Source organism: Erinaceus europaeus, chromosome 11, assembly GCF_950295315.1.
Source record: "Erinaceus europaeus chromosome 11, mEriEur2.1, whole genome shotgun sequence".
NCBI classification, from domain to species: domain Eukaryota; kingdom Metazoa; phylum Chordata; class Mammalia; order Eulipotyphla; family Erinaceidae; genus Erinaceus; species Erinaceus europaeus.
The window spans coordinates 50,497,494-50,521,148 of record NC_080172.1 but is presented as its reverse complement, the minus strand read 5'-3'; the positions used below and the strand labels follow the sequence as shown (position 1 = coordinate 50,521,148).

At 50.0% G+C, this 23,655-nt stretch overlaps 1 protein-coding gene and 1 long non-coding RNA gene across 3 annotated transcripts in view; one reads left to right on the top strand and one right to left on the bottom strand.

The window, feature by feature from the left end:
* The window catches only part of IQGAP3 (IQ motif containing GTPase activating protein 3), a 52,298-nt gene that overhangs the window by 7,167 nt on the left and 21,476 nt on the right, over positions 1 to 23,655 (top strand). For both annotated transcript variants that reach the window (XR_009552545.1, XM_060201619.1), the window contains exons 3-23: positions 1,857 to 2,013; positions 2,777 to 2,854; positions 4,435 to 4,511; positions 5,527 to 5,594; positions 5,699 to 5,812; positions 5,991 to 6,169; positions 6,705 to 6,783; positions 7,303 to 7,466; positions 8,000 to 8,087; positions 9,998 to 10,158; positions 10,391 to 10,548; positions 15,062 to 15,183; positions 15,268 to 15,431; positions 17,203 to 17,293; positions 18,032 to 18,199; positions 18,277 to 18,416; positions 18,524 to 18,694; positions 20,141 to 20,224; positions 20,359 to 20,430; positions 20,517 to 20,586; positions 21,698 to 21,906. Coding sequence is in view for 1 of the 2 variants with exons in the window: in XM_060201619.1 (XP_060057602.1) it covers positions 1,857 to 2,013; positions 2,777 to 2,854; positions 4,435 to 4,511; positions 5,527 to 5,594; positions 5,699 to 5,812; positions 5,991 to 6,169; positions 6,705 to 6,783; positions 7,303 to 7,466; positions 8,000 to 8,087; positions 9,998 to 10,158; positions 10,391 to 10,548; positions 15,062 to 15,183; positions 15,268 to 15,431; positions 17,203 to 17,293; positions 18,032 to 18,199; positions 18,277 to 18,416; positions 18,524 to 18,694; positions 20,141 to 20,224; positions 20,359 to 20,430; positions 20,517 to 20,586; positions 21,698 to 21,906 (2,614 nt within the window). In the remaining variant the exon portion in view is untranslated. The remainder of the gene's footprint in view (positions 1 to 1,856; positions 2,014 to 2,776; positions 2,855 to 4,434; positions 4,512 to 5,526; positions 5,595 to 5,698; positions 5,813 to 5,990; positions 6,170 to 6,704; positions 6,784 to 7,302; positions 7,467 to 7,999; positions 8,088 to 9,997; positions 10,159 to 10,390; positions 10,549 to 15,061; positions 15,184 to 15,267; positions 15,432 to 17,202; positions 17,294 to 18,031; positions 18,200 to 18,276; positions 18,417 to 18,523; positions 18,695 to 20,140; positions 20,225 to 20,358; positions 20,431 to 20,516; positions 20,587 to 21,697; positions 21,907 to 23,655) is intronic.
* The window catches only part of LOC132541348 (uncharacterized), an 87,545-nt gene continuing 69,143 nt past the window's right edge, over positions 5,254 to 23,655 (bottom strand). Inside the window, exons 4-6 of the long non-coding RNA XR_009552548.1 lie at positions 7,961 to 8,051; positions 5,970 to 6,130; positions 5,254 to 5,569 (exon numbers count right to left, since the gene is read on the bottom strand). This is a non-coding gene — a long non-coding RNA (uncharacterized LOC132541348). The remainder of the gene's footprint in view (positions 5,570 to 5,969; positions 6,131 to 7,960; positions 8,052 to 23,655) is intronic.

Genomic DNA, 23,655 nt, shown 5'->3' with positions numbered 1-23,655 from the left:
CTACAACCTTTTTTTTTGATAGGATAGAAATAGAGGAGGAGGAGGGGGTCAGACAGTAGCGTAGTGGGTTAAGTGCACATGGTGCAAAGCACAAGGACCATCACAAGGATCCCAGTTTGAGCCCCCGGCTTCCCACCTGCAGGGGAGTCACTTCACAGGTGGTGAAACAGGTCTGCAGGTGTCTATCTTTCTCTTCCTCCTCTGTCTCCCCTTCCCTCTCTCCATTTCTCTCTCTCCATTTCTCTCTGTCCTATCCAACAACAAATGACATCAACAACAACAATAATAACCACAACAAGACAACAAGGCTACAACAACAAGGACAACAGAAGGGGGAAAAATGGCCTCCAGGAGCAGTGAATTCATGGTACAGGCACTGAGCCCCAGCAATAACCCTGGAGGCAAAATAAATAAATAAATGAATAAAGAAAGAAAGAAATGAAAGAAATAGAGGAGGAGGAGGAGAGAGGAAGGGAAAAAAAAAAACGCCTGCAGCACCGCTCCACTGTTTGTGAAGTGTGCCACCCCCTGGAGTCTTGAACCCTGGTCCTCATGCATGGTAATATATGCACTCTGTTGGGCTTGCCTACAGCTGTGCCCCCCACCCTTCAGCATCTTTTTTTCCCCAACATCTTTTTTAAAAGGCTTTATTTACAGGAAAGTGATACAATGTTTATATTTTAATATTGTATCCTACCACTGTATGGCCTAATCAAGTATTCACTGTTGGGAGTTATTTTATTTTATTTATTAACCTTCTTTAAAAAAATATTTATTTATTTTCCCTTTTGTTGCCCTTGTTTTATTGTTGTAGTTATTGTTGTTATTCTTTATATTGTTGTTGTTGGATAGGACAGAGAGAAATGGAGAGAAGAGAGGATGACAGAGAGAAGGAGAGAAAGATAGACACCTGCAGACCTGCTTCACCACCTGTGAAGCCACTCCCTTGCAGGTGGGGAGCCAGGGGCTTGAACCGGGATCCTTAAGCTGGTCCTTGTGCTTTGTGCCACCTGCGCTTAGCCTGTTGTGCTACTGCCTGACTCCCCTTATTTAACCTTGTTAATGTTTTATTGCCACCAGGGTTTTTTGTTTTGTTGTTTGGACACTGCTGGGACTTGGTGCCTGCATGAAGAATCTACTGCTCTTGGCAGCTTCCTCTTTTTCTCCTTCTTCTCCTCCTCCTCTTCCTCCTCCTCCTCCTTCTTCTTCTTCTTATTTTTCTTCTTCTTCTTCTTTTTCTTTCTTTTGTTGATAGAGACAGAAAAATTGAGAAGGAAGGGGAAAATAAAGGAGGTGAAAGAAAGACACCTGCAGCACTACTTCACCACTTGTGAAGTTTCCCCCTCTAGATGGGGACCAGGGGCATGAACCGGTGTCCTTGCCTGTGGTAATGTGTGTGCTCTACTGGGTGTGCCACCACCTGACCTTGTGCTGTGACATTTCTGTCCCTTTGTGCTGTCCCTTTCCCATCAGCCTTGGGGATGTGCCAGTACCCTCATCATCATCAGAGCCGGGTATGGGCTTTGTAGATCTGACTTTTGTGTAACTGGGCTCTCAGAGAACCACCAGAATGAGAGAGGTGAGGAAACTCAATTCAAATGCCTACCCAGCTAGAGTGACATGTTATAAGCCATGTTATAAGCCTCCCTGTTAGGAAGATCTTCTGGACTGTGGTGGGTGAAGATTGGCCAGTCCATGTTGGGGGAAGCTTGGGGAGGCAGTGAGCAGAGCGGGGTGCAGGGCTGGAGCAGGAGATGGAGGAGAGCCGAGTTGCTTAGGAGAGGGAAGACTGTAGGCTGGCTGAACTGTTGCAGCCTGGCCTGTCTGGAGCTCAGGAAGCACTCTCATGCTCTCAGCTGGATGGAGGCCTGCCTGAAGGAGAAGCTCCCTCCTCCAGTGGAGCTAGAGGAAAGCCTCCGGAACGGTGTGCTGCTGGCCAAGCTGGGCCACTGCTTCGCATCTGATGTGGTTCCCCTGAGGAAGATCTACGATGTGGAGCAGCTGCGCTACCAGGTGGGGAGCTGAGGCCTCTACCTTCTACCACCTTCTCCCACTGCTGGGGGCATGGCAGAGCATCCCGGCACTAGGTAATCACATCTGGTCAATTTACCATCCAGACCTGGACACTTGAGGGTGGAAAGAGAATGCAGGTGCTCTCAGTCATGATGCTGGGCAGGGTGTGCCCTCCTTAGCATCCAGGGACACTTGCCAGGTAGATTTTGAGATGCCCCTGATGTGAAACTTCAGAAGGGACTCTTTCACACTCAGGCTGTGGGCTCTGCCCCCTGGTAGCACTATATGGGCATGCTGTTCTTCCCCTGTGCTCTAACCAACCCAGACTCCTTTGCCCTCCACACCTGTCCTGCATGCCCCCTTCTAAAAAACTTTACTGTGGTCCGGGAGATGGCGCAGTGGATAAAGCACTGGGTTCTCAACCATGAGGTCCTGAGTTCGATCCCTGGCAGTACATGTACCAGAATTATGTCTGGTTGTTTCTCTCTTCCTATCTTTCTCATGAATAAATAAATAAATTCTTTAAAAAAAAAAAAAAACTTTACTAGATTATCTCTTTCACCCCTGTACCACCCTTCCCAGATGTCCACTAGCTGGCAGTATCTGTCTGTCTCCAGGGTCTCTGTACAGGGTGATATGGGAAATCCACAGGGCAGAGTCAGCTGCCTTCCTCCTTCATTTACTAAATCCCCATATGGCTTTGCCCAGAGGAAAGCCCTGAGGAGTCTAGCAATTGATTCTGTTCTCTTTCCATTGCTTTCAGGCAACTGGCCTCCATTTCCGGCACACGGACAACATCAACTTTTGGCTGTCTGCAATAGCCCATATCGGTCTCCCTTCGGTAACACTGGGCATTGAGATTAGTGGTCTTTTTTTTTTTTCTTTGTCTTTTCATTTAGAAGGATAGAAAGAAATTGAAAAAGGGGAGGTAACACACAAAGAGAGAGAGACTTGTAGCACTACTCCACTGCTTGTGAAGCTTCCTCCCTGCAGGTGATAGCTGGGAGCTTGAACCCAGGTACTTGGAAATGATAATGTGTATGCTCAGCTGGGTGTATCACTACCCAGTCATTTTTATTGGGTGCTGGCTCCCACACATTTGTCTCCCTGGGGTCCTTTAGCCCTCAGCTCCGAGTGTGTCCTAAAGTGGCTTTGTCTAAGAGTTGAAGTTCTTTGGGACTGTGTGTCTTTGAACCTGGTTCTTTTGTCTCTGTCTTACTTCCCTGTCGGTAGGAGACAAAGGTCTATGGCCCAAGATGCACTTTTGTTGTTAAGCAGCAGAGCTACTGGGGGACATAGAAGAAGGGGCTCACACCAGCCAGCCAGCCGTATCTCACTGGCCCAAGCCCTTCCCTAGGGGACAGATTTAGGATTCTAAGCCCAGGACTCTACTTAACACATGCTGCACATGCTCTAACTCTCTAAGTCTGTTTCCAGATGTAGAGTGGGAATAGGAGCCCCTGCCCTGTGCAGCTAACAGTGCCTCCTCTCTTTTACATTGGGATCACTGTGCACGGTTGCAGGTGGGGAGACCAAGCCCCCGGCAGTGGTGAAGTAGGTCTGCGGGTGTCTATCTTTCTTTCCCCCTCTTTGTCTTTCCCTCCTCTCTCAATTCCTCTTTGTCCTATCTAACAACAACAGCAATAACAACAATAACAGCAACAACAAGGGCAATAAAATGGGGGGGGAGGGATTTGGGCATAGTGCAGTGGGTTAAGCACACATGGTGGAAGTGCACAGACCAGTATCAGGATCCCAGTTCGAGCTCCTGGACCCCACCTGCAGTGCAAGGGGTTCACTTCACAGGTGGTGAAGCAGGTCTGCAGATGTCTGTCTTTCTCTCCCCTTCTCTGTCTTCCCCATCTCTGTCGATTTCTCTCTGTCTTATCCAACAACAACAATGACAATAAACAACAAGGGCAACACAAGGGAAAAAATTTTTTTTTAAAAAGTGGGGGGAGAAAATAGCCTCCAGGAGCAGTGGATTTGGATTTTCTTTCTTTTTTTTTTTTTTCCTCCAGGGTTATTGCTGGGCTCAGTGCCAGCACCATGAATCCACCGCTCCTGGAGGCCATTTTTCCCCCTTTTGTTGCCCTTGTTGTTGTAGCCTCATTGTGGTTATTATTATTACCATTGTTGATATTGTTCGTTGTTAGATAGGACAGAGAGAAATGGAGAGAGGAGGGGAAGACAGAGGGGGAGAGAAAGATAGACACCTGCAGACCTGCTTCACTGCCTGTGAAGCGACTCCCCTGCAGGTGGGGAGTCGGGGGCTCCAACCAGGATCCTTACGCCAGTCCTTGCACTTTGCGCCACGTGCACTTAATCCACTGCGCCACCGCCCGACCCCATGGATTTGGATTTTCTATGGGTGCTGTTCAAAGGCTTCCTGTGGCAGTAACTGACTGGTCTCCTCTCTAGACCTTCTTCCCGGAGACCACAGACATCTACGACAAGAAGAACATGCCCCGCGTAGTCTACTGTATCCACGCACTCAGGTGAGAGACCTCAGGCATGGAGGCAGCCCAGGACAGCACAGCATTACCAAGGCAGAGAAGGAGGCAGGCTGGCCCCAGGGAGCACTTCCTGGAGAGCACAGTTTCAGATTTACACAGGCATATTCCTGTGCATGTGTGGGGGCACATTTAAGGATAGGTGAGAGTGGCTGGTGGTAGCACACCTAGTAGAGCACACATCACAGTGCACAAAGACCAAGTTTAAGTCCCCAATCCTCACCTGCGGGGGGCCAGGGGGAGAGTTTCACAAGTGGTGGAGCAGTGCTATAGGTGTCTCTTTTTTTCTCTTCCTCTTTATTTCCCTTTCTCAACCTCTCTGTGTCTATCAAAAAATATATATAATAATTTTAAAAAGGACAGGCAAGGGGCAGGGAAGGGTTTGTGCCTAAGCTGAGGTATGAAAGAATCAGAACCAGACCCACCTGAAGTGTCTCATGCAAGTCACTTCATGTGGATTGTGACAGCTGCTCCACAGCGAGCCATCAGCAAACAGACTGAGCTCAGAGTCACTAACCTGTTTCTTTGTCCACCATGTCACCTTCCTGCCTCTGCTTGGTATAACTGGTCTCTGCTTGCTGTGTGTGTCCTGTCCAGACAACAGTCTGCTTCTTCATGTGCCCTTATCTTTCTTCCCACTGCTCCAGATTCCAGTGCCTTATTATTATTATTATTTTAAAGTATTTGTTTATTAACTCGAGTGGGAAGGGGAGAGAAGAAGCAGAGCATCACTAGCACATGCAGTGCTGGGGATCAAACTCAGGACCTCATGCTTGAGTATCCAATGCTTTATCCACAGTGCCACCTTCTGGGCTTCCTTATTTATCTTCTGTAGTACTTTCCTTAGATTAATTTATAATAGCCAGTTTCCCTGTGGACGCGGGATGACTTGAGGGCAGGTGCTGAGCGGCCTTTACTGTCAGGCCCCCACGGTATCTGCAAGTCCACTGCAGGCAGGGTGTGGGAGTGAGCGCACCTCAGTGCTTTCCCTTCTCCTCAGTCTCTTCCTCTTCCGCCTGGGCGTGGCCCCTCAGATCCACAATCTGTATGGGAAAGTGAAATTCACAGGTAAGCCCAGCTGTGTCCCCAGTTCCCCCTTCCACCCACCCCCCACAATCAATCAGGGTCTGGGGTTGTCCTGGCCTGAGAACATGCCTGTGGTGCCATTGCAGCCGAGGAACTCAGCAACATGGCCTCTGAGCTGGCCAAGTATGGCCTACAGCTGCCTGCCTTCAGCAAGATCGGAGGCATCCTGGCCAATGAGCTCTCCATGGATGAGGCTGCAGGTGGGAGCTGAACCCTATCCCAAGGTGGGGGAGTGCAGAGAGTGTGGGCAGATGCCTCTTGTAGATGGGGCTGCCCAGCCCTCGGGCCCAGGCCCCTAAAGGTAGGCAGGGTGGGAAAGGGGGCTGATGGTTGAGTTGGCTGCTCTAACCTCCTGACCTGACTCCGTACCCCTCCTAGTCCATGCAGCTGTTCTTGCCATCAACGAGGCTGTGGAGCGAGGGATAGTGGAGGACACTCTGGCTGCCTTGCAGAATCCAAATGCTCTTCTGGAGAATCTTCGAGAGCCTCTGGCGGCCATCTACCAGAAGCTGCTGGCCCTGGCCAAAACGGAGAAGACTGCCAATGCTAGGAACCGCGTAAGGAGGGGCCTCGGATAGCAGGGGCCAGAGGCTGAGTACCCTGGGCAATCTTTGGGATGTAGATTCTCATTTATTTATGAGAGAAAGAGAGAAAGAACCACAACACCACACTAGCATATGTGATGCCAGGGATGGAACACAGGCCCTCACCCATGCAAGTCCTACACTCTACCACTGCACCACCCTCCAGGCCACAACCCTGGGAAAACTTGGGTGAGACCAGAACACCCATCTGTCCTGTCTCAAGGTTATTAAACTTTGTATAGGAGCTACAAGTTGCCTGCAATTTTAGAGAACTAGGAGGGAGTCTTGGAAGAATCATGGAACTGCATAAGAAGTTCTGGGGCTGGGGTCTTCTGGGAGGGCTCAGAGAGGCTCTGGAATACAGACCCCAGGAGCCTGAAGGTGGGTTCGTACAGGGGACTGGGCCCCTCATCTCTCTAGCCAGGTTACTGTAGGCCTTAGTATAAGCAGGGAGGGAGGAGGAGGTGGGTTTGCCTCTCTAGGTCTCCTCTCCCTGTGGTTTCTGCAGGAGAATGGAGACAGCCAGGACATCTATGACAGCTTCCTCACCCAGGCTGAAATCCAGGGCAACATCAACCATGTCAATGGTGAGATACAAGTCAGCTCTCTGGGCAGGTCCCTGCCACAGGAAGCTTGGCTTTATGTGACCCCTGATCTGGTCCTCAGGGAAGGCTGTAAGTCAGGTTACTGGATGCTCTGCTTCCTGGCTCTGACTCCTGGCAGAGGGGCCCCTATTTCAGGGGCCTTTCATGGAAAGGACAACAGGAAAGGGGCAGATTTACAGCTTAGGGAACTGGGGACTGTTGGATTGTGTCCTTGAAATAGGGAATGTGGGGATGGGGGTGGGTGGGAAGAGCTCAGTGGGAAGGCCCAGGATGGAGGGGCCATCTGCCTGTTTGGGTCAGGAGCCCTTTGGTCTCTGGAGTGATGATATGGGAGACAGAAGGTCAAGCTGAGAACGTGAACCAAACCGGATGGGCCTGAGGAAGCCAGGGCGGGGTGGGGAGACTGGGCAGCAGGAGAAGGCAAACCCCAAGGACAGGAGGCCAAAAGGTGGGCTTTCTCGTACAGTCCACTGTGGGCACATGACTTTTCTTGTTTTTCAGTTCATGGGGCTCTAGAAGTTATCGACGAAGCCCTGGAGAGACAGAATCCTGAGGCCTTGCTTGAGGCCCTGCAGGACCCAGCACTGGCCCTGCAAGGAATAAGGCATGACTTTGCCAACTGGTATCTGGAGCAGCTGAACTTGGACAGGGAGCAGAAGGCCCAGGTCAGACTGCCCCCTGCCCCCTCCTCTGTCTGTAGCTCACTCTCATCAATGTAATATCCACTATCGTCAGCTCTCCATGTGCAGCGAGTGCTGACTACATGTTAAAATGGTCATCCTTCCCCTTCATGCCTCCTCCCCTCTAAGCCTGATGGACTAGAATGATCAACCTTTGCCCTCTGAGAGTCTTTCAGATGGACTGGGGTGGGGGGACTCGGATAGTCTAGGCAGAATCAGACTCCCCTGTTACTACACTTGGACCTTAGCCAGCGCGTTTTCAGTGTTGCTGACTTTCTCCCTGACACCCTGTGTCTGTGGTGCCTGTGTTGTAATTTCAGAGGCTCACTGGGAAGTACAAAGGTTGGAGCTGTGCTAACAGGGCTAAGCAGGCCAGGACCTGCTGCCTACTGGGGGAGAGGTGGGATTGAGGGCAGGTAGCCGAGTGGGTCTGAGCACTGGGCCTCTGGCTCTTCAAGTCCCCCTGACCCCCAACTCACCCAAGAGCTCACTCCTCTGCTGCTGCCTCCCATCTTCAGGAGCTGGGCCTGGTGGAGCTTCTGGAGAAGGAAGAGGTCCAAGCTGGTGTGGCTGCAGCCAACATAAAAGGCAACGAGGAGCAAGCTAGTAAGTCAGCTCCCAATGGATTCTGGCCAGGGTCACAGATCCTTGGAGGAGCCTCTCTATCAGCTCCTGAGTCAAGCTGCCCAGTCTGCCAGCCTGTTAAGGGGTTTCTTCCCCAGAGTTCCTGCTGCTGGCTACACAGACGAATGCTGCAGATAGCCTGCTCTGGCTGCCCCCAGCCTTTCCCATAGCCAGGCTGCCACTCCTCTGATGGCACTTCTCCTGTGTGGTTACTTGGTGTTTGTTAGTTTTTTAACTGCCACCAGGGTTATTGCGGGGTTTTAGTGCCTGCATGATGAATCCACAGCTCCCAGTGACCATTTTTGCCTTTCATCTCCCCCCTTGATAAGACAGAAAGAAATTGAGTTGGGTGGGGGAAATAGAGAAGAAGAGAGAAAGAGAGAGACCTGCAGATGTGCTTCACTACCCATGAAGCTTCCCTCCTGCAGGTGGGGAGTGGGGTATTGAATCTGTGTCTTTGTGCATAGTAACGTGCACTCGGCTGGGTATGCCGCTGCTCAGTCCATGCTTGTTTTTTAGACTTATTTATGAGAGAAAAAAGAGGTAGGAGAGAGAGCCAGATCATCACTCTGGCACATTTGATGCTGGATATCAAACTCAAGACCTCATACTTGAGAGTCCACTGCCTCCTCCACTGTGCTTCCTTCTGGGCCTCACCACGCGCTCACTTGTTGAAGGCAATTGAATGCCTTCTTCTGTTCCCATCAGCACCTCCTCTCCGTGAAGTTTCGCACTCTCCCTGCTAGAGCCGCCTTTCTTTGTACTTCCTGAGGATTGAGGGGAGGAAGGTAACACTGACAGAGTCATGGCAACAACACCCTGTAGGGTTTCTTCTGTTTTATCCCCTGGTGGTGGTTCACTCATTGGCTCCAGTGCCCACTTCTGCTTGGAATTTCCGAAGCCCTGGCATATGTTTCTTTGTTTGTTCTTGTCATTGCACTTCACTGTTCCATGATGACTTTTTTTTTCTTTCAGAGAGAGATCATAGCACCAAAGCTTCTTTATATATATAATTTTTTATATTTATTTATTTATTTATTTTTCCTTTTGTTGCCCTTGTTTAACATTGTTGTGGTTATTATTGTTGTTGCTATTGATGTCGTTGTTGGATAGGACAGAGAGAAATGGAGAGAGGAGGGGAAGACGGGGAGAGAAAGACAGAAACCTGCAGACCTGCTTCACCACCTGTGAAGCGATTCCCCTGCAGGTGGGGAGCTGGGGGCTCAAACCAGGATCCCTAAGCTTTGCACCACATGCGCTTAACCCACTGCGCCACCGCCCGACTCCCCAAAGCTTCTTTTAATATGGTGGGGGTTGGGATTGAACCTGGATCACACATATGGCAAAGCAGTGCAATATCCAAGTGAGATATTTTGCTGGCTCCAACCCTGGCGTTAAACAGCTAAAGCCACACTGATGTGCTATGTCCTATTGTGAGCTTGGTCCCTTGCTTTGTAGCCCAGATGATTCCACCTTGATGTGGGTTTCTCCTTCCTCTGCACTGTCAACAAGGCTGAGTCCCTGGAGCTGCTGGACCCCCTGATCTGGGCAAGGCTCCATGGTGCTTGTCACCTACAGCTCTCCTCTGGGCCTGCTACCACTCTGCTCAGCTGCTCACCTTCTAGCCCCAACATATTGCTTCTCACCGAAGTGACCAGCCCCATTTCCTCCTGGATATGTAATACATGTATTCTGAAGGCTGGGGAGACAGCATCATGGTTCTACAAGATGACTTTCATGACAGACTCTGAACTCCCAGGTTTGATCCCCAGCATCACCATAAGCCAGAACTGAGCAGTGTTCTCAGTTTACAAAAAAGGAAGAACTTTCACAGAAGACCAAATAGCAAAGCCATATCCATTGTCAAGCCTCTCCTTCCTCCTTCCTTGCAGTGCTCCGTGCTGTGCAGAGGATCAACAGAGCCATCCAGAGGGGCCTAGCAGCTGATACCGTGCAGGAGCTGGCATGCCCTGAAGCCCAGCTGCCTCCAGTGTATCCCTTTGCAGCACCCCTGTACCAGCAGGGGCTGACTGTGCTCCAGCAGCAGCGGGGGGTAAGCGAGATTGCTAGGCTTGTGCTTTCAGGGAGAGGTAGGCTGGAGGACCCCAGAGCACCCGAGAGAGCAGGCATGGGGGTGGGCGGTGCTCCTTCCACCTGCATATATTGTACCCCAGTACCCTCCACAAATACTTTTGGACACACTCACTTGACCTTTAGAAGTCACTGTGAGTCTTAAAGGTTCTGCTAGTCCAGAGGGTCCTCAGCCCTCCCTGTTCCTGTCATAGGAGCTTGGCCAGGAGGAGCTGTTTGTGGCTGTGGAGATGCTGTCTGCTGTGGTCCTGATTAACCACGCTCTGGAGGCCGGGGACACCGGCAGCTTCCTGAGCAACCTATTGAGCCCTGCCACAGGCCTGGCTGAGGTGGAGCGAGAGAACATGCAACGGTGAGGAAAGGTCACTGGGAGACGGGTAGAGGGGTAGAAGTGGAGCCCAGGCCTGGTGCCCTGCTCAGCCCCACCCACTCCGGTGTTGTGCGAGATTGCTAGGCTTGTGCTTTCTGGGAGAGGGCAGGTTCCAGGCAGTACACCCTCACCTCTGTGGCTGTTCTCCCATAGCAGAGCAGAAGCCTAAGTATCTTGCCCATGCCAGACATAGACTGGGCATTGGAAAGCAAAAGTCCTGCTCTGGGGCCGGGTAGTGGTGCACCTAGTTGAACACACATGTTACAATGCACAAGGACCTAGGTTTGAGTCCCCAGTCCCCACCTGCAGGGGGAAAGCTTTGCGAGTGGTGAAGCAGTATTGCAGGTCTGTCTCTCTCCCTCTCTCTCCCCCCACCTTCCCTCTTGATTTCTGGCTGTCTCTATCAAATAAATAAAGGTTATAAAAAAAGAATTAAAAAAAAAAGTCCTGCTCCCACCAAGCTCACGTGTATATGGAGGGAGTCAGACAAAACCAAAGTGGGAGGGGGTAGAGGGATAAGAGGAGCTGTGGCAAGAAACAAGCAAGGCAGTGGACAGAGAGAGCACCAGACTAGCATCATGGTCCTGAGTTCAACCCCAGCACTGCATATGCCAAAGTGGTACCCTGTTCCCCTTCCTCTTCTTTTTTTATTGCCACCACAGTTATTGCTGAGACTCAGTGCCTGCGCCATGAGTGCACCACTCTTGGTGGCCATTCCCCACCCCACCCCCTTTTTTTTTTTTTACTTTTTCTTTATGTGATAGGACAGAGATAAATTGAGAGGGATGGGGAAGATAGAGAAGGAGAGAGACACCTATAGACCTGCTTTACTGCTTGTGAAGCTGTCCCCCTTCAGGTGGGGAGTGGGGGCTTGAACTTAGTTCATTACACATGGTAGCATATATGCTTAACCAGGTGTGTCACCACCCACCCCCTACTCTCTCTTTAAAGGATCTATTTATAGCCAAGGGAGATAGCATAATGGTTCTACAAAAGACTTTCATGTCTGAGGCTCCAGGGTACCAGATTTAATTCCTAGCACCACCATAAGCCAGAGCTGAGCAGTGCTGCAGTCTCTAAAATGGGACAGGGGAGATGCTTATTTGTTTTAAGAGGGGGATGGACCAAAGCACTGCTCAACTCTGTCTTGTGATGGGTCCAGCCCAGGATGGAACCTGGGAATTTGAGCCCTCAAACTATACTCTAAAACTTTAGCTATTTTCACCATCATCCCTCCCTTCAATAAAGAATTTTTTAAAATAGATCTTTTAAAAAAAGAATAAAGAGGAGATAGGTACAAAGGTTAGGAACATGGTAAGGGCAGCCTATTTTACCTTGTGTAGTATGGAGGCCTCTATGACAATGGAATCATTTCGCTGTCTGGAGCATAAGACCCTAACAAAGAGGCATGTTGGGTATCTTGAGAGACCCGCCAGGAAGCCATGAGACAGAGTGGCTGGGGAAGGGAGCCTAGCTGGAGGTGCAGTGGCAAAGGCCAGATGGCAGGCTTGGGGTTTCTACTCCAAGTGAGGAAACCACAAGCAACTTTCATCTAGGAGAGAAGGATCTGACCTACTTGGTTTTATTTACTTATTTATTTTAAGATTTACTTTACTTATTTCATGAGATAGAGAGAGGGAGAAAAGAGAGGGGAGCGGCAGAGAGAGACCAGTAAAGCACTCAAACTTAGGACCTCATGCTCGGAAGCTCCATGTGCCACCTCCCGGGCTGCACATAATATGACCTGCTTTAAAATGGTTCCTCTGGGGCCAGGCGGTAGTGCAGCAGGTTAAGCGCACATGGCGTGAAGTGCAAGGACTGGAGCAGGGATCCGGTTGGAGCTCCTGGTTCCCCACCTGCAGAGGGGTCATTTCACAGGCGTTGAAGCAGGTCTTCAGGTGTCTTATCTTTCTCTCCTTCTCTCTGTCTCCTGTCCTCTCTCGATTTCTCCCTGTCCTATCCAACAACAGCAACAGCTATAACAATAATAACAACAACAATAAAACAACAAGGGCAACAAAAGGGAAAAAATAACTTCCAGGAGCAGTGGATTTGTAGTGCAGGTACCGAGCCCCAGCAATAACCCTGGAGGCAAAAAAAAAAAAAAAAGTTCCTCTAGTAAAGCTTTTTAGGGAGGGGGTGGGATACAGAACTCTGGTGGTGGAAATTGTGTGGAATTGTACCCCTCTTATCTTATGATCTTGTCAATATTTTTTTATTTTATAAATAAATTAATAACAATAAAAACCAAAAACAAACAAAAAGACTCCTATCTGTTCTGCTGAGAATTCACAGTAGGCCTAGAAGAAAAGATGCAGGGAGAATGGTTAGATGTTTGTTGGAGCAGCAGAGACAAGAGATGACTGAGGCTTGGTCTGGGTCAAAACAGTAGAAGTGGTGAAGAAGATGTATTCTTTTCTCTCTCTCTCTCTTTTTTTTTGCTTCCAGGGTTATCGCTGGGGCTCATTGCCTGCACTATGAATCCCCTGCTCCTGGAGGCTATTTTTCCCATTTTGTTGCCCTTGTTGCAGATTTTTTGTTGATGTTGTTATTGTTATCATAACTGTTGTTGTTGGATAGGACCAAGAAATCGAGAGGGGAAGACAGGAGACATAGACCCCTGCAGACCTGCTTCATCGGTTGCAAAGCAACCCACTGCACTACCACCCAACCCCCCTCTCCTTTCCTTTCCCTTCCTTCCTTCCTTCCTTCCTTCCTTCCTTCCTTCCTTCCTTCCTTCCTTCTTTCCTTCCTTCTTTCCTTCATTTCTTTCTCTTTCCTTTTAATTGATTTATTTACTTAAGGGTCAGTGAAATAGCTCACTTGGATAGTACACTGCTTTGCCATGTACACAAACCAGGTACAAGCCTGGTCCTCACCACAATGAAGGTGCGAAGGTGCTGTGGTCTCTTTCATGTTCTCTCTTTTTCTCCTTTCTGTTTGAAAAAAAAAAAAAGATTTATTCATATGAGAGAGAGAGAGAGAACCAGAGTTTCACTCTGGCATACACAATGCTAAAGATCAAACTGGAGACCTCAGGCTTATGAAGCAAATGTTTTATCTATTGTGCTACCACTTTCCAGGTCAACAGCATATATTCATCTTCTTTTTTAATTTATTTTCCTTTTTGTTGCCCTTGTTTTTTTTTTTACTGTTGTTGTTATTGTTGTTTTTGATGTCATCGTTGTTGGATAGGACAGAGAGAAATGGAGAGAGGAGGGGAAGACAGAGAGGGGGAGAGAAAGCGACTCCCCTGCAGGTGGGGAGCCTGGGGCTCGAACCAGGATCCTTACGTCAGTCCTTGCACTTCGTGCCACGTGCACTTAACCCGCTGCGCTACCACCCAACTCCCCAACAGCATATATTCTAAAAGTTGAATCGACAGGATCTGGTTATGTGGTTAGGTGTGAGAGGGTGGCATCATGTGTGATGCCAGGAATTTTGACCTGAGAGGCTAAAGGACAAGGTGGGGATCCAAGAGTTTAGATGTGAGCTTTGGGGTCTGAGGTACTTATTGGCATTCCCTGCAGGCCCAGGAGGCAGCTGTGACATGTGAGTGTCATCTTGGTGATCACTTGAATGTGATGTCTCATACCATGCCATCCAATGAGAATGAGAGTACTGGTCCCAGGGGAGAAGAGATTTGAGCTACGTTTTCTTTTTTTTTTTTAATATTTATTTTATTTATTTATTTATTTCCTTTTGTTGCCCTTGTTGTTTTATTGTTGTTGTCGTTGTTGGATAAGAGAGAGAGAAATGGAGAAAGGAGGGGAAGACAGAGAGGAGGAGAGAAAGATAGACACCTGCAGACCTGCTTCACCGCCTGTGAAGCGACTCCCCTGCAGGTGGGGAGCCGGGGTTCGAACCGGGATCCTTATGCCGGTCCTTGTGCTTTGCACCACCTGCGCTTAACCCGCTGCGCTACAGCCCGACTCCTGAGCTACGTTTTCTTAACCCAGTGTGCCACCACCTGACCCCCTGGGAGAAGAGATCTGAAGATTGAGCCTCAGGGTGACCTGATGTTTAGGGAGGAGCCAGCAGAGGTTTAGAAAGAGGCTTGTTGGGAGTCGGGCAGTAGCACAGTGGGTTAAGGGCACATGGCGCAAAGTGCAAGGACTGGTGTTAAGTATCCGGGTTCAAGCCCCTGGCTCCCCACCTGCAGAAGAGTTGCTTCACAAGCGGTGAAGCAGGTCTGTAGGTGTCTATCTTTCTCTCCCCCTCTCTGTCTTCCCCTCCTCTCTCCATTTCTTTCTGTCCTGTCCAACAACAGTAACAACAGCAGCAATAATAACTACAACAATTAAAAAAAACAAGGGCAACAAAAGGGAAAATAAATTATATATATATATATGGAAGCCTTGTTTGTGATGAGAAGGACAGCAAGGGCAGGGGTGTTCAGGAGGCTGGGCAAGAAGGGCAGTTCAGGGTTTTATCTGGCCATGGACAGACGGTACCCTGGTGTCTCACCTTATGCTCCCCCTTACCCCCCAACCAGCTACTTTGACACCTTGGTGATGCTGCGTCAGGCGCGTGGGGTAGACACAGCCATGTTGAGCTGGAATGACCTGCAGGCCGTTGTAAGCCAGGTCAATGCCCAGGTTCAGGACGAGACTGACCGTAAGTAGGGTCTGGGGCTACAGGAGGATGTCCACCCCCTGGCCATGGGTCCAAGTCCCATGTCCACCACACCCTTTTTTCCAGAGGTCCTTGCAGTCAGCCTCATCAATGAGGCACTGGACCAGGACAACCCTGAGAAGACGCTGTCTGCCCTGCTGCTCCCCACGGCCGGCCTGGACCACATCAGCCTCCCGGTAGCCCCGAGGTACCACCACTGCCTCGTGGCAGCCAAAAGGCAGAAAGCCCAGGTGAGGTGGGAGGGGTATCCCCTGGAGTTAGAGCTGTAACCTGGGGGAGCCTGGCCTGGTGGACAGCTAATCTGATGAGCATGGGCAGCCCCCATGACCAGCACACTTGACAGAGCTCTAGTCCAGCTGGTACCAGTTAGGGCCTCGTGCTCAACGGCACAGGCTGGGCTCCTGCTCTGTTACTTAGGACTGTGAATCGGCCCCTGTGTTCTGATCTCCACTTATCATCCCTCAAATGCCACCCTCAAATGTCAGCACTGAGTACTGGTGCTGAGTCACTGGCAGGAATTGAGAGAGAACAGGAAAGCTGGTACTCCTTGGCAAGACTGTAGGCCGCATACATGGCTAGCACCTCCTCTGCTCAATCTCCTCACCAACAAATGTGTGATGATGATATATTAGCCTTAGAGTTGTGACGTTTAAGAGAGATTAACATGCACTGTGAACACAGGAGTTAATGCAGTGGCTAAAGCTGTGGGCACCAAGAGTGAAGTTCTGAGTTCAGTCCTGAATATTTCATGGCCAGAGTGGTGCTCTGGTGCTCTCATTCTCTCTCTCTCTCTCTCTCTCTCTCTTCCTCTCTCTCTCTCTCCCTCCCTCCCTCTCTCCCTTCCTCCCACTCCCTTCTCTCTCCCTGTCTCAGAAAAGATGAAAAAGACTTGGGGCTGGGGGAAAGCCACCAACTCATTCTATCTATTTTTTTTAAATCTAGTTCACAGCAGAGCGCTATAGACCCTGCCTGGCATAACAACACTCAACAAAATGCTCCTTTGGGGAGAGTCGGGCGGTAGCACAGTGGGTTAACCACATGTGGCGCAAAGCGCAAGGACCAGCGTGAAGATCCCGGTTCGAGCCCCCAGCTCCCCACCTGCAGGGGAGTCACTTCACAAGCAGTGAAGCAGGTCTGCAGGTGTCTATCTTTCTCTCCCCCTCTGTCTTCCTCTCCACTCTCCATTTCTCTGTCCTCTCCAACCACGACGACATCAACAATAACTACAACAACAATAAAAACAACAAGGGCAACAAAAAGGAAATAAATAAATATTTTTAAAAATCTTAAAAAAAATGTTCCTATAGAAAACTTGAGGGGACTGGGTAGAGAACCTGGCAGAGCCTGCTTAAACCAGGGTTCAAGCCCCTTGTCCCCACCTATAGGGGGAAAGCTTCACAGGCAACGAAGCAGTGCATATGTCTCTCTATCCGTCTTCCTCCTCCCTCCCTATTTCTGTTTCTAGCCAATAAATAAAATACTTAGAAAGAAAAAACAAGCTTCCATGGGAAGCTGAGGCTGGGCCAGGCCAGGGAGGGACACAGTAGGGCTCATTTGACCTGCAGCATGTGGGACTAAGTGGGTAGGATGGAAAGGACAGAGGCAGGCCCCATAGGGGGTGAACTGAGACCTAGGGGCATGCAGACCTAGTGCAGGTGGGTAGGGCCCCCACTGTAACCTCCGAGAGGGTGAGGGGTGCTGAGGAAGTGGCTCTGTGTAGCTGAGCTGGTCTGGTGTGGGACACTCCCACCTGGAAGTTACTCTCCCTAAGCCATCTGGCATTGGCCTACAGTTTGCTCCTTTGGGAAGACAGACCTGGACCTCTGGGGAGACCAGCATGACTCCTACCAGAAAGACAGGGAAACAGAAAGGCAGAAGGAGAGTGAAAGAGGCCATACCAAAGCTTCCTCCAATGCACTGGGGGCCGGACTGGAGCCTGGGGCACACACATGACAAAGCAGTGTGCTATCTATCCATCACCCCCTCTGCTCAATTTACCAGGTAACAGGGGACCCTGGAGCTGTGCTGTGGCTGGAGGAGATTCGCCAGGAAGTGCTCAGAGCCAATCAGGACACAGACATCGCTCAGAGAAGTAAATGGGGGTGGGGTGGGGAGGGAGCTGAGGCTCAATAGGAGCTGGTGCTGTGACCTCCCTCACCCTCAGGGGCCCCAGTCAGCAGTCAGCAGGGGAGGTGTTGGGGGACACAAGGTGGCCTTGCTAGCTACCAGCCGGGTGGGAGCCCACAGGGATTAAGGACCTGTGACCCCTTTCCTGTGCCCTCCCGTGGGTGTTGTGGAGTCAGCTGGTAACAGCGTTTTACCCCACCTTCTGCCAAAGGCCAACTGCAGATTCTCACACCACCCAGCCTGGGTTAGAGGATGTGTGGTGTTGAGTGTAGGAGAAGAGGGTCAGGCCTTTAGGAGAAGCAGGAAGTATCACTGCGGATGGTGGCACTGCCAGGTCCACATACTGCAGTCCATCTGAAGGACCAGGAACACTGGTGCTGTCTTAGCCATGCCCACTTGCCCACTCCTATCTCCTAAGAAACTGCCCTGACGGTCTCTGCCAACATCCTGCCCTTGAGCTTCCGTTCCAGCTGATTTTCCTTTTGCAAGTCCAGCCCCTTGTCACCTGCCTCCAGGAAGCCTTCCTTGGTTGCCCCTCTATCCAAGACAGCCACACGTTGCTGCTTCATCTTCTGGGTTCTTCTCTGTCCCCTCTCTTAGACAGAGTAACTTTGTTCCCTTCTCTGGATCCCCACCCAGGGAATAGGCAGGGGCCAAGGGAAGGGCTCAGGGAAAGACTAACTGTTCTGAACTCTGCCATTAGTGGCTCTCGGAGTGGCTGCCATCAATCAGGCCATCAAGGAGGGCAAGGCAGCCCAGACTGAGCGGGTGCTGAGGAACCCCGCTGTGGCTCTGCGGGGGGTGGTCCCCCACTGTGCAGACAGCTACCAGCGAGTCCTGGAGAGCGACATGACCAAGAAACAGCACCCAGGTGATGAACTGGCCACTCCCTACCTCTCTACTAGCCTGGCCTCCTCGCGCCTACTAGCCCGCTCCTCTTTGCTGTAGGGGACACAGCCCTCTGGGTTCGGCATGACCTGAAGGATGGCACCACCTACTACTTCCACCTGCATACTTTCCAAGGGACCTGGGAGCACCCTCGAAGCTGCCATCTCAACACCTCTCACCTGACCCGGGAGGAAATCCAGGTTGAGGGCCCCCAGCCAGACAAAGAGGGGTCACAGATGCTGAGTTCACCATGGGAGGGCCTCACCCCCATCAGACTTGCCACAGCATCTGTCTCCCACCCCTCTAGTCAGCTGTCACCAGGGTCACGGCCGCCCATGACCGCCGGCAGCTCTGGAAGGCTAACGTCGGCTTCGTCATCTGGCTCCAGGCCCGTTTCCGGGGCTTCCTGGTGCGCCAGCAGTTTGCCAAGCGTTTCCACTTCCTGAGGACCTGGTCGCCCGCCGTCATCAGGATCCAGGTGACAGGCCCCTGTCTCTCCTGGTCTGAGTCTGGGTGTATCTGATTTCCCTCCCTTTCTGCTGAGTCTGCACACCTGGCACAAACAGTGGTTTTCAGAGTCCATCCTCCAAGGCTTTGAATCCCACTTATTTATTCCATTTATCTAAATATTCCAGCTCCAGCTTTTAAGCATTTATTAATTTATCTATCTATTTATGTGTTTACTATTTGTCTATAATAGAAATAGGAAGGCCAGGATAGAAAATAAGAGACAACAGCTTCTAAGCTTCCTCTGGTGTAGTGGTGTCAGGCTTGAACCTGGGTCACACGCTTAGCAAAACTGCATTATCCCAGTGAGCTATTTAACTGGCTTGTTCTACCAGAGCACTGCTCAGTTCTGGTTTGTGGTGGTGTGAGGGATTGAACCTAGGACTTTGGAGACTCAGGCATGAAAGTCTTTTTTGCATAACCACTATACTATTCCCCATCCTTTATCACTTACTAACTGTGCCTTTCCCAAGTGCCTCGTCCTCTCCCAGTTTCCCGGTTCAAGCCCCTGGCTCCCCACCTGCCGCACTACCGCCTGGCCCCCCTTTAAAAAAAATTTTTTAGACATAATTTTATTTATTTTAGAGAAAAATTGGGGGGAGGGACACAGAAGGAGGGATACAGAGATACCTGCAGCACACTTCACTGCTCATAAGGATTCCCGCCTGAGGGTGGAAACCTGAGGCTTGAACCTGGGTCCTTGCACACTGTAACATGTGCACTCAACTGGGTGCACCACTGCCAGGCCTGCCTGTGCACTCTCTATCTGTGTGCATGATAGTGTGCAGGGAGTCTCTGTGAATGTAATTTGGGGGGTATAGCACATGCATTTTAACCAAAAGAGTGCACATGTGAATGGAGCACACATGTTACAATGCACAAGGACCTGGGATCGAGCTCCTGGTCCCTACCTGCAGAAGGAAAACTTCACAAGTGGTGAAGCAGTGCAACTGGTATCTCTCTGTCTCTCTCCCTCTGTCTGCCCCCTTCCAATTTCTGGTTGTCTCTATCCAATAAATAAATAAAGATTAAATAAATTTTAAAGAAAGTCTAAATTTTTTTTTTTAAAAGAAGAATGCATATTCAAAAGAGAAAGAGAGAGAACCACAGTCACTCTGGCACATGTGAGGCCAGGGATAGAACTGAGGACTTCATGGTTAAGAGTTCAATACTTCATCCACTGCACTACCTCCGTGCTGCTTAGTTGAGTATCTGTTCAGGGGTGTGTGTATGGTTGGTGTGCAGATAGATGTCTCATCTCCCCATGAAATCAGAAACTTTTTGGAAGGAAATAAGACCAATTTCTCCCTGCCTATCCCAGAGCCCCTCTCCCCTGGAGATGGCAGGATAGGGCCAACCCTGCAGGTCCCTGGCATGGAGGCCCACTGAGGTGAGCTTTTTCTCTGCTAACATACAGGCCTACTGGCGGGGCTATCGACAGCGGCGCAGTTACCAGGAGCGGTTGCAGTATTTGAAATCGCAGGTGGATGCAGTGATCAAGGTAGTGCTGGTAACTGGGGCAAATTCAGTCTCTTGAGGGCCCCTGTGGGAATATTGTCCTGAACCACCGTGGCCTCTGGAGGTAGATCGGTGGCCTGGGTGTGAGGCAGCACTCAGCAATGTCTCTCTTCCCAGATCCAGGCATGGACCCGCATGTGGGCAGCTCGCCGGCGATACCGGAGGCGTCTGGGCTACTTCCAGAAGAATGTGAGCTTCTGCTGCTGCCCTGTTCCCATGCCATCCTTACCCCAAGGCTAGAGCGTAGGCAGCCCACCACCCTCTTCCCCCTGCAGGTCAGCTCTGTAGTGAAGATCCAGGCATTCTTCCGAGCCAGGAAAGCCCGGGATGACTACTGGACACTAGGTAAAAGGCCCTGGATCCTCAGGGTTGTCACTAACCACCGCCACCACCACCCTCATTTTGCCTCCTGTCCATCCATACAAGTGTCTGTCTGTGTAAGCCTCATCGCTTTAAATGGCTAGTAGGACAGGAGATAGCTCAGTGGAACACACATTTTGCCGTGCATAAGGGCCTGGGTTCTAGCCCACCGTATGGCAGCACCACACAGAAGGGAAGCTTCATAAGTGACAGAGCTGTCTTCTCTCTCTGTGAAAGTCTGGTGTCATTGTGTGCTAGGCTGGGGGTGAGCCAGGTCCAGGCAAAGGAACAGCTCTTATGTCATACCTGGCTATTAGACAGATTGCTGAGGGGCAGGCCTGGCTGGGAGCTGCCCACTGCCCTCCAGCTGTGTGCAGAACCAGTTAGAGAAGAACTGAATAGGACTTCCCAGGAGGTGTGAATATTACACGCAGTGGGTGAAATATTAGACTTGAGAGTATGGCATCGCTGTGGTGGAGTTATCTCTGTCTATGCTTTCTCCCTCAACCTCTTTCTTTTTTAAAGTTTTATTTTCCTTTTTAAAAATACTTATTTATTTGAGACAGAGAGAAATTGAGAGGGGGGGGTGAAGATAGAGAAGGAGAGAGACAGAGACATCTGCAGCCCTACTTTACCAGTTGTGAAGCTTTCCCCCTACAGGTGGAGAGACCAGGGTCTGGAATCTGGGTCCTTGCATACTGTAATGTGTGTGCTTAACCAGGTGCATCATCACCTGGCCCCAGAAAGTTTTCTTTATCTCACAGGAAGTGGGTAATTGGGGGGGGGGGCGGTGTTAAGGAAAGACAGAAATCCAGCATAGCACTCTGACTATGCAGTGCTGGGGCTTGAAACCAGGAACTCATGTTTGTGAGCCCAGAGCTCTACCACTGTGCCACCTCCCATGCTGCTCTTTCTATCTGAAGAACCCAATTACTGAAGCCCTTAAGATGACAAAAAAGAAAGGAAAGAACTGGCTGGGAGTGTGCTGGCTTCCAGCAGAATGGGGTCTCTTGTAAATGCGATGATTGAGGCTGGGGGCTGGGAGGAAAGCCTGTGGTGCGGGCACAGCTGAGCCACACTCCTGCTCTTCCTCCAGTCCATGCCACCCACCCCCCACTCAGTGTGGTGCGCAGATTCGTCCACCTTTTAAATCAGAGCCAGCAGGACTTCCTGGCTGAGGCGGAGCTGCTGAAGCTCCAGGAAGAGGTGGTCAGGAAGATCCGGTGCAACCAGCAGCTGGAGCAGGACCTCAACCTCATGGATATCAAGATTGGCCTGCTGGTGAAGAACCGAATCACCCTGCAGGTGAGGGGCCCACCACCCAGCCACCCCTGGTAGAGCACACACAATGCCATGCACAAGGTCCCAGGTTCAAACCCCTGACCCCTACCCATAGAGGGGAAGCTTCACGAGCAGTGAAACAGTACTGCAGGTCTCTCTCTCTCTCTCTCAGTGTCTACTCCTCCTCAATTTTTCTAATCAAATAAAAAAATATATTTATTATTATTTTTAGTACTTTTTTTTTATTGGGGAATTAATGTTTTACATTCAACAGTAAGTACAATAGTTTTTACATGTATAACATTCCCCCAGATTCCCATATAACAATACAACCCCCATTAGGTCCCCTGAATCCTTCTTGGACCTGTATTCTCCCCACCCACCCACCCCAGAGTCTTTTACTTTGGTGAGATATACCAATTCCATTTCAGGTTCTACTTCTGTTTTCTTTACTGATCTTGTTTTTCAACATCTGCCTGAGAGTGAGATCATCCCATATTCATCCTTCTGTTTCTGACTTATTTCACTCAACATGATTTTTTCAAGGTCCATCCAAGATTGGCTGAAACTGGTGAAGTCACCATTTTTTACAGCTGAGTAGTATTCCCTTGTGTATATAGACCACAACTTGCTCAGCCACTCATCTGTTGTTGGACACCTGGGTTGCTTCCAGGTTTTGGCTATTACAAATTGTGCTGCCAAGAATATATGTGTACACAGATCTTTTTGGATGGATGTGTTGGGTTCCTTAGGATATATCCCCAGGAGGGGAATTGCAGTGTTGTAGGGTAGGTCCATTTCTAGCCTTCTGAGAGCTCTCCAGACTGTTCTCCACAGAGGTTGGACCAGTTGACATTCCCACCAGCAGTGTAGGAGGGTTCCTTTGACCCCACACCCTCTCCAGCATTTGCTGCTGTTACCTTTTCTGATGTATGACATTCTCACAGGAGTGAAGTGGTATCTCGTTGTTGTCTTTATTTGCATTTCTCTGACAATCAGAGACTTGGAGCATTTTTTCATGTGTTTCTCAGCCTTTTAGATCTCTTCTGTGGTGAATATTCTGTCCATGTCCTCCCCCCATTTTTGGATGGGGTTATTTGTTGTCTTGTTGTTGAGTCTGGTAAGCTCTTTATATATGTTGGTTATTAAACTCTTGTCTGATGTATGGCATGTAAAGATCTTCTCCCATTCTGTGAGGGGTCTCTTGGTTTGGGTAGTGGTTTCTTTTGCTGTGAAGAAGCTTTTTAATTTGATGTAGTCCCATAGGTTTATGCTTGCCTTAGTCTTCTTTGTAATTGGATTCGTTTCATTGAAGATGTCTTTGAAATTTATGCGGAAAAGAGTTCTGCCAATATTTTCTTCTAAGTATCTGATAGTTTGTGGTCTAACATCCAAGTCCTCGATCCACTTGGAATTTCTTTTGTATTTGGTGAAATACAGTGGTTCAGTTTTGTTGTAGAGCCAGATGTTGTAGTGCGCAGGCTGCAGAGAAGAGAGAGAGAGGGTCCGGAGCGAAGAAGAAACACAAATCTTTATTCGTGCTGGCACCTCAGAGTTGGGTGTTAGAGAAGCAGGTTGGGCCACGTGGAGGTAGAGAAAATGGCCGCCTCACGCAGTAACCTTTCCTGTGTCTGAACACCAGAGTGGAGCCCCTGCAAGAGAGCGAGGTGCGGAAAACGAAGGGTTTTTATAGGAGCAGCTTTTGCGAGAATGGGAAGGGGGAGGAGTAGCCATAGCACTCCAGGATAGGATGATAACTCTCGTGAGAATGGG